The sequence below is a fragment of the Rhinoraja longicauda genome, chromosome 7 (genome assembly GCF_053455715.1).
Source record: "Rhinoraja longicauda isolate Sanriku21f chromosome 7, sRhiLon1.1, whole genome shotgun sequence".
Classification (NCBI taxonomy): Eukaryota; Metazoa; Chordata; class Chondrichthyes; order Rajiformes; family Arhynchobatidae; genus Rhinoraja; species Rhinoraja longicauda.
The window spans coordinates 61941674-61950935 of record NC_135959.1 but is presented as its reverse complement, the minus strand read 5'-3'; the positions used below and the strand labels follow the sequence as shown (position 1 = coordinate 61950935).

Genomic DNA, 9262 nt, shown 5'->3' with positions numbered 1-9262 from the left:
TGATCGTGTAACTAAGTTCTCCATCCCATACGGTCTCGTCATTGTTTGAGATCCAGCCCAATACAGTGGTGTCATCAATAAATTTGCAGAATTTGGCTGGCCAGGCCTGAATGTATAGGAATATACTGAAGGCTGAGAATGTATCCTTGCAATGGATTGCTGTTGAGAATGTGATGTTGGCTCCTCAAAATTCCCACAAAACCCAGATGGTTTTATGAGAAGACACAAGTGTCCCTATTGACACTAACAGACCCACCACATGTCAGAATCCCTATTCTAAGGTTCACATCATAAAAATGTGATAACCTCATTCAATGATGGTGCCTGAACAACTTAACATTTCCAATATTTTGTTTCATTTAAAGTCCATGCTATTTGTGAGTAAACTGGATTTTGTCCTATGACTTTGTTCTGTTTCAAACATTTTTCCATGTTGATCATTTTAACAATTGATTTTTTTTTCAGAACTTAAGAAAAAATGGATGAATGTAAAATTTAAGATGTCACAAATCTGAACCAAGATCAAATACATTTTAGTTTGTGAATTCCCCAAGGAAGGAGCCTGTAACAAGAATTTTTTTTTGGGGGGGGGGGGGGGAAACCCCACAATCTTCAGGCAGGCCATATTTACCATTACCTTTTCTTTCAGTGGTTGAATGCTTCATGACCTTATCGTTGACATCAAGAAAGTTGAAACCACACGGAGAATGGAGCTATGAATATGCCTTCATTTGGCACCAATACAAGCAATTACAAAGAATTAATAACAAACTTATGATAAATTAAACACATTTTATTATTTTGACAATAATATAATTGACAGGACAAAATAGATTTGCCCACAATCACATAAGAGGCAATTAACATTGAGGAGTTTAATTGTCTTGTACATAACTTTTAGACATAATTTCTAATGTCATTCCACCAAAGTCATTACCCCAGACGACTTCATTCTCATCCACATTGTTGTTTGTGATGTTTTTTTAAATTCTATTCATGGAACAATCCAATGCCTGCACAAGATACAAAGAAGCACAGGGATCCCATGCAATAGCACAAGAAAACAAAGCAGTCACTGACTTTTTTCTAATTAAGTTTCCAAAATTCCACATCTTAGAAGGTGAGCAATATAAACACATGCATGAAACATAGCAACATTGCACTGAAATTGTGCATAATAATGTTTTGAGATTAGCTTCTAGTAATTAAGATGTGATTATTACTCATTTACCCAGTGAAGAATATTCATGCACCATAATGTACACAAGACGTTGAGGCCAAGAGTAGTTCTACAGATGGAAATGGCTATTGCAGCTATAAATAACAAAAGGCATGACATTCATGTTCCTGATTTTATTCTTTCAGAAGTTAGTTACACCTTAGAATCATCACATACTATAAACATGCTAACTTGTCACAGCTATTGCAGCCACTTGCAATACTTTGCCAATGTCAAAATCCGCTAGGTTTATTAACAAAATGGAGTCTCTCAATGATTACCTGGAAATTTTGCACACCTAGTTTCAAATTCCTTACTTTTTTGTACTCTATGATGGAGATGTACAAGGCACCACCAGCTGAACCCCTCTCTCTCGCACATCTATGTCTACATGCAACCCAAAACTGATTCTTAATTCCCAAAATGCGTAGATTGAGATCAGATGAAAATGCAAAAATTGGAACCGTAGATCTTGAATCACACCCCCACTGAATTCTAGTTTTAATAGAAATAAGATGACACCAATGATCAATTCAATCACAAGATTAAATTTATTCAACGTTAGTTACTTCAAAATGTTAATGAGATAGCAAGCCTTATTTTAATATTTCATAGGCCCACATTCACCATCACCTACAACCTCTCCACATCCACTTATCTTTTTTTTCTAGCTTTTGGTGGCTTTGTGCCATAGAAGGTTTCTAAATGATACCACCACCCTAATCAAGCCAACTGCATGTACAAATCCCAAAATAATTTAAAGATACCCAGTTGTTTCCTGACCTCAGAACAATCCCTCTGCATTGAATGAATATCCCAACTAAACTCCAGGTTAAAGATACAGAGAAATTGAATTTTCCTTGTGACGTTCCACCATAAAAAATGGAGACACAAGAGTGGAGATGCTGGAATCCATTTGTTCAAAATGCCATATGTCTATTTCCTTTCACAGATGCTGCCTGACCTGATGAGTTCCTCCAGCAGTTTGTTTTTAGTATAAAACATGACAGATGAAAGTGTTCAATTAGAAGAAAAAAAGTCTCTTGGTAATATCTCAGTTGGGCAGGCTACAGGTATGTATGTTTTCGAAATTTGTATGATACTGAAATTATAGTACAATTTATTTTAAAATGGCAGATACATTTCTAATTAAAAATCCTCGTACCTGGAAAGTTTGCTTTTTCTAAAGCAAAAAAAGCACCTTTGATGCCATTCAACAATAAAATATACAAAAGCACCAACGGAAAAAGCATGAAGGACTTTTCCACCAACAAATCTTTGGTCAAGTAAATGTCAGTGAAGTCAAAGCTTTATACTTGTCATGTGATTTTTAAAGAATGAATTAACATGAAGCAGTCTGCAGTCCAGCACAAATCAATTTTATTTGTGGAGTTTCATCCAAATACATTAGAGCACACTGTACAAAAATGTGAGTTGATATTAACTATTAATTTTATATTTGTATTGTTTGAACAGAATGTCAATTTATAGTTGTCGATGCAATAGACTCCCTTACACAAATGTACTGTAATATTGCCAATGAGGTTTAAACTTGAACTCGAGGTTTAAGTGCAATAAAAATGTTGACATTTATCCAGTGATTCAGTCCAAGTAACAACCTTACAGATTGTATAAAGGATGTGTAGTTTCATACAAAACAGTATTCGTTTATAAAATAAATATGAAATGTAGTTTAGAAGTTCTATACAATGAATTATATAAAATTTACAAAAATAAAAGCATCCGGCATTCTAACCTCACCAATAGATTTGTACAATGATCTGTATAAAGATAGTCAAACAGGGTAATTTTAATTAAAAAAAGGCTAAGATTACTTATATTAATACAAATATGTATATACATTTGGATGTAATTATGCTTGATTGATTCAAACATTGCTGAAGAATCATTTGCACACTTTATTTGCTCTCAGTTTTTCCAGTGTTTTCTTTGATGGGAGGGAATGGAGAGAAAAAAAAGGTTTTAGTAAATCTATTCTGAAATGTAATAAACTGGTTGTAGATATAAAATTGAAAGCACACAGTTTTTATATGACGCACATGTGTATACACAGGCATAAAATATATATTTTCCCAATGAAGTGGGAATTGCTCCTGGACCTCAACACATGGTGTTCTACAAATGGCCATTGTAAATTGGATAAAGTCGGGAAGAAGTGAAATATCAGCTACCCTTGCACAGCTTACAGATCAGTAATCCATTCCAAAAAGTCAGATAAAGGTAAATATAGGGGTAGGCAAGACTTAGACTATGTCCAAGCAATAAAAAATGGAGATCTCATCAGCATGATCTGGTGATGTTGATTTTGCCTTCAAATATCCCCATAGCATGATAATGCGAAGAGCTCAAAGTCAAACTGCCCATCTCACTATCAAAGCACCCTAAGGGAGCCTTGAGAGCACAGGATTAGGGCTAGGGCTATCATGAATCCTGATGCTTTAGGGACTGTCAATTTCCTTTTGGCTATCCAGAAAATTCAGTAAAATATTTCCATTTACTTTTATGATTTACCACTAATCGCTCTATTATTAAATTTCAGGACTCATCAATACAAACTTAATTTATGTTGGAGCTCTCCTGCTAATGTTGATTCGCTGTAGAATTTACATAGGATATGGCCAAAGAAAGGTGCTCTATGAATTTGGCAGCATTTCAACAGCGGCTAGAATTGAGTGCATGTATTGGTCCACACTACTAACATGGTACAGTGCCAAATAACGGATTCAATGACAATTTTTAATCCATCCAGATATTTAGGTTTGAATCTTGTTGCATAACAACATTAGCATAACCCATGGAGTGCAAATCCATCTTAATAAATACCAGCAACCCATACATTATGAGGAAATGTTTGCTTTTTTGGAAAACCTTGCTTATCACAATTTTTTGTAACACAAAGACATATCATCTGCACAAGAATCAAGAAATGAGGGTTGAAAATAAAAATCCCTTGAGAGCAAATGTTTTATTCTATCTCAGATTTTTGCACGATTTGTGCATTCTGCAAAGCCTGAACTGCTGTAATGTGGGATTGTTTGCACTGTAATTATCTAGACAGATGTATAATGAGACAATGGAACAGGACAGTTTGTGCCACTATTAAAGAAAGCAGATCATCAAGGGTAATCAATTATAAACTAAATTTAGCAAAACAAACAAAAAACTATCCCACTGGGCTTTAATAACAAAAAGGTGGAAGAGGCATGCAGAGCAAGTCGCAGGAGTTTACTTTTACTACAAGTTGTTACAATTCCTTCAAATTGATTTTTATTTAGACAGACTTTATATGGATAGAGGCAGGTTGAAAAAATTACCCTCTGGAATTCTTTTGCTTTTTCCCGATTTCTAGCGCATACTGTTTGTCGGGTAACTTCTTTTTTCTTGGTTTTCACTTCTGCAAGCTGATTGTAGAGACTGAAAATAAAATATGCAAATACAAGGGTACAAACTGAAATCTAAATATGGAACCATCACAAGATTTCAAACTAAATTTGCAAAAAAACAAGTTTATATCTAAAGTTGCGGTTCTTGAGTTCCTAATTGTGAACTCGGTATTGAGAGAAAAGTAGACTTAAGAGTAAATTTTATTTTTCTAGTTGAAGCATTTATGAGCAGCAAGTCCAGAAATCGCATTTTCTATTTGCTGCATGGAGTGCTTGGAGGCCGGCAATTACAAAAGTGCTTCATAATGACCGAGTGATTATGTTAACTTTTTCAGAGAGCTGAAGCCCTCCCCCCATAGTTTGTGCCCTCTCCTACATCCAATCCCTCCATGCCCATTCCTTCATTGGCCTAGACCCAGCAACAAAACTCCACTTCTCCTCAGCTATTGAGTCTAATTGCAAAAGACAACTTGTAGCAGAGTCGGCCTGGCAAACAGCACGTAATTAGTAATCATACCTTAATTTTATGTTTGGCAAGCTTAAAGCAAGCCCCCTTTTCCATGTTTCTTTGCAGTAAAAGTGCCTCCATTAAATCTCTTCACTCATTTCCTCAGGAACCTACCTCCAAGAAATGTTGTTGAAATCTTGTTTGACTTAATACTTCAATTATAGAAAAAAAAAAAACTATTATTTGAAATTAGGTCTTGTCACATTTCACACTCTGGAGGTAGTTTAGTTTAGAGATACAGCATGGAAACAGGCCCTTTGCCTACCGAGTCCATGCCTACCATCGTTCACCCATTCACACTCGTTCTGTGTTATTCCACTTTCTCATCCATTCCTTACACATAGCGGGTAATTGAAAGAGGCCAATTAACCGATAAACCCATACATCTTTAGATTTCAATAGACAATAGGTGCAGGAGTAGGCTATTCGGCCCTTTGAGCCAGCACCACCATTCAATGTGATCATGGCTGATCATTCTCAATCAGTACCCCGTTCCTGCCTTCTCCCCATACCCCCTGACTCCGCTATCCTTAAGAGCTCTATCTAGCTCTCTCTTGAAAGCATTCAGAGAATTGGCCTCCACTGCCTTCTGAGGCAGAGAATTCCACAGAGAATTCCACAGATTTACAACTCTGACTGAAAAGGTTTTTTCTCATCTCCGTTCTAAATGGCCAACCCCTTATTCTTAAACTTTGGCCCCTTGTTCTGGACTCCAACATTGGGAACATGTTTCCTGCCTCTAACGTGTCCAACTCCTTAATAATCTTATACGTTTCAATAAGATCCCCTCTCATCCTTCTAAATTCCAGTGTATACAAGCCTAGTCGCTCCAGTCTTTCAACATACGACAGTCCCGCCATTCTGGGAATTAGCCTAGTAAACCTATGCCCTCAATAGCAAGAATATCCTTCCTCAAATTTGGAGAACAAAACTGCACAGTACTCCAGGTGCGGTCTCACCAGGCCCCTGTACTACTGCAGAAGGACCTCTTTGCTCCTATACTCAACTCTTGTTATGAAGGCCAACATTCCATTGGCTTTCTTCACTGCCTGCTGTACCTGCATGTTTCCTTTCAGTGGCTGATGCACTAGGACACCCAGATCTCGTTGTACATCCCCTTTCCATATATGGTTGAACTATTTATAAAAGTGATTGAAGCTAAATGCTGCACAGCAAAAAGATATTAACTCCAAATGTGAACAGATGTGTTTTTTTAAAAACATAAACCACAACTACTGTACCGGTGTGTCCTTTGTCGCATCTCTACTTCTGCAGCTTTTCTGTCCTCCGGAGTTGAGACTTTTACTTCTCCCACCATCTTCAATTGAACTGCCACTGATGATGGTGCTGCTTAGGACACAAATAAAATAAAATAGCTTAGTCTATCTATTCATGAATGAAAGAAAAGTAAAAATTATGCAGCACAATTATTACCAAAAGCAGAAGTATGTTCTTCTTTAAGAGGAATTTGTGTGTGTAGTTCAGACTTCAATTTTCCATTTTTTTCCCTCTTTAAGTCTTCCACTCGTTTTGCAGAATTTGTCAGAAATTTCTGTTTTCTCTTCAGAATTGTTTCATTCAAAATCTTTGCAGATGGTTTAAATTCAAATATCATAACTGGTGAATAAGTAGTTAATATCAAGAATAATAATGAATATTTTTTGTAGTTAAATTTGAAGCAGATTTACAATGTCCTTGTGGAATTTTCTATTCAGCCACTTTAAGAGGAATTAAATTACTGAAAATAATTGTTTCATAGTTGTAAACAGTTGAAAGATTAAGTTTCTTGTGAAAATGTTTGCTATTCTAAGAGGCAAAAACAATATATAGCTTTACTTTCCAGTAATTTCAAGGCCTTTATATTCACTGTATATGAACTTACATGATTAGAATGCTGTTGCAAGTAAAATTTGCCTGCATATTACCATGGCCATAGTAAGAACTCAATGCACAAATTCTACACTTCACCAGCAGCCACAGCTGGATACACAAGTCTGAAATTAATGAAGCACAGCTGCTGTTCCCAACAGAAAAACGGGCAAAATAAATGCTTATAGACATCCAAATAGATTCCTAAATGGAGTGGTTGAAAGCCTAGTTTAAGTTAGAGTCTGTCATACAACACAGAAACAAACCATTTAACCTAACACATCGATGCCCCACATAAGCTAGTCCCATATCCCTCTAAACCTTTCCTATTCATGTACCTGTCTAAATATCTTTAAATGTTGTAATTGTCGCTACCTCCATTACTTCATTTGGCAGCTCGTTCCATATACCCACCGACCGTTGTGGAAAAAGTTGTCTCCCAGATTCCTATTAAATCCTAGTCCTAGCCTGTTGAACCTCTCCCTATAGCTCAGGCCTTTGAGATCTGGCAACATCTTCATTAATCTTCTCTACATTCTTTCCAACATCAGTGGCATCTTTCCAGCTAAATACGACAAGAGCACGTTATGAGGGCCTATGAATGCCAAGTATTCGGCACCAAATGGGAATAGAGAGCATGTGTGTCAGTCATGCAATCAAAAGTGATTCTATCACCCAACACATTTTACTATCCTTGGAACATTCTGAGTGACAATTTCTATTGCAGGCCACTACTTAATAGTGCCTTACACCACAGCCACATTCTATGCGAGGAGCATCTTCCCAAGCAAATATTGGGGATGTTAAATCTCTACTTTTATATTTTCCCTTCCGAGTTCTAGGCCCTAATCATTCTTTCCAAATAAAACAGCAACTTACTTGTATATTAGAAGTAAATATACTCTATTTGCTGTTCACAAATACAGTCTCCTCTACACAGCCCAGATTGGTATGGCTGCTTTGAAGAGGACTTACAGCTACAAGCACACTTTTTGGATGTCCTTTAAATGTTCTTTTAACACATGCTCTGCCCTCGGTACCCGACATGCTTTTCAATGCTAACTAATTTTTTTGGGAACAACACCTCATATCTTTAGACAACCAGATCGAACTTGGAATTCAGGTAAATCAGAATGTGTGTCTGTTGCATTTAAAAGTTTTCCATTCTGAATAAAGATAATTGATCCGGCACTAACTCTGTTGTTTTACCACCATGTAATAACTGACCAGATTATTTTAAAATTTCAGATTTCTAATATCTGCAGTTGCCACTTATGTACATTTAAACATTAGGTTCATATTTACTTCAACACAGTAAATGTGCATTGCTACCTCCCTCCTTAGAGCAAAGAATGTTTCGAAAACATTTTGTTGTTCAATAAATTAAATCACACTTCAAAGAACTTTCTTGGATCTATCAAATAGTTCAGCAAGTCAAAATTGAAATGTTAAAACTACAGAACTAGTATCTTAAAATGATTTGCCTTTACCTTCAGATTTTTGAGTATCAGAAATTGTGTTCCCGAGGATCACTGGTTGTGCTCCATTTGCCTGCATTAAAAAAATTGCAAAGAAATTGCAGTCACGAATGCAGCCCAGTCCATCACGTAAACCAGTCTCCCCCACCTCCCCCCCGGCAACTCCATAAATACTTCTCGCTGCCTTGGGGAAAATAGTCAACATAATCACAGGTCATATACACCACAGTAATCATCTCCTTCTATCCGTTCCCTTTGGACAGAAGAAGATACAAGTGCTGCAAGATATGTATAATTAAGTTCAAGGATAGTGTCCCTGCTTTTATCAGATTCTTGACTGGACAGTTTGTATGTCAAAGATGAATCCCTATCATCCAATCTACCTCAATGCAGTTCCTGCACTTTATCTGTGCCAGCAACTACAGAGAAAGTGCAGATAGAAAAAAAAAAAGTCTGCACTGTTTATTTTCTCTTTTGCCATATCTGATGTACATATGTATGGTATGATTTGCCTGGATAGCATGAAAAACAATGTTTTTCACTGTACCTTGGTACACTTGAAAATAAATCAATGCAAATGTACCAATGCAAACTAAATTTACTTGATTTTAATAATAAAGTACTTCAGAATACACTGTATTTCTAGATTCTTAATCTCGTGAAAAAGTACAGATTACTTTTATCTCCAATTCTTGAGCTACCAATATATAGCTTGCTATGGGAAAAATATTGAGTTTCAAGATTAAGGCCAACAACTTCAAATTATTTTTCTAGTGCCTTATTA

General features: G+C 36.3%; 1 protein-coding gene across 4 annotated transcripts in view; it reads right to left on the bottom strand.

Annotated features, from left to right (window-relative positions):
* Nucleotides 1-2584: 2584 nt before the first annotated feature.
* The window catches only part of cep295 (centrosomal protein 295), a 55267-nt gene continuing 48589 nt past the window's right edge, over nucleotides 2585-9262 (bottom strand). For all 4 annotated transcript variants that reach the window (XM_078402710.1, XM_078402707.1, XM_078402708.1 and 1 more), the window contains 5 exons: nucleotides 8491-8551; nucleotides 6566-6748; nucleotides 6373-6481; nucleotides 4555-4654; nucleotides 2585-3167 (listed from right to left, as the gene is read on the bottom strand). In XM_078402710.1, the coding sequence (XP_078258836.1) occupies nucleotides 3126-3167; nucleotides 4555-4654; nucleotides 6373-6481; nucleotides 6566-6748; nucleotides 8491-8551 (495 nt within the window). In that variant the 3' untranslated portion in view covers nucleotides 2585-3125. The remainder of the gene's footprint in view (nucleotides 3168-4554; nucleotides 4655-6372; nucleotides 6482-6565; nucleotides 6749-8490; nucleotides 8552-9262) is intronic.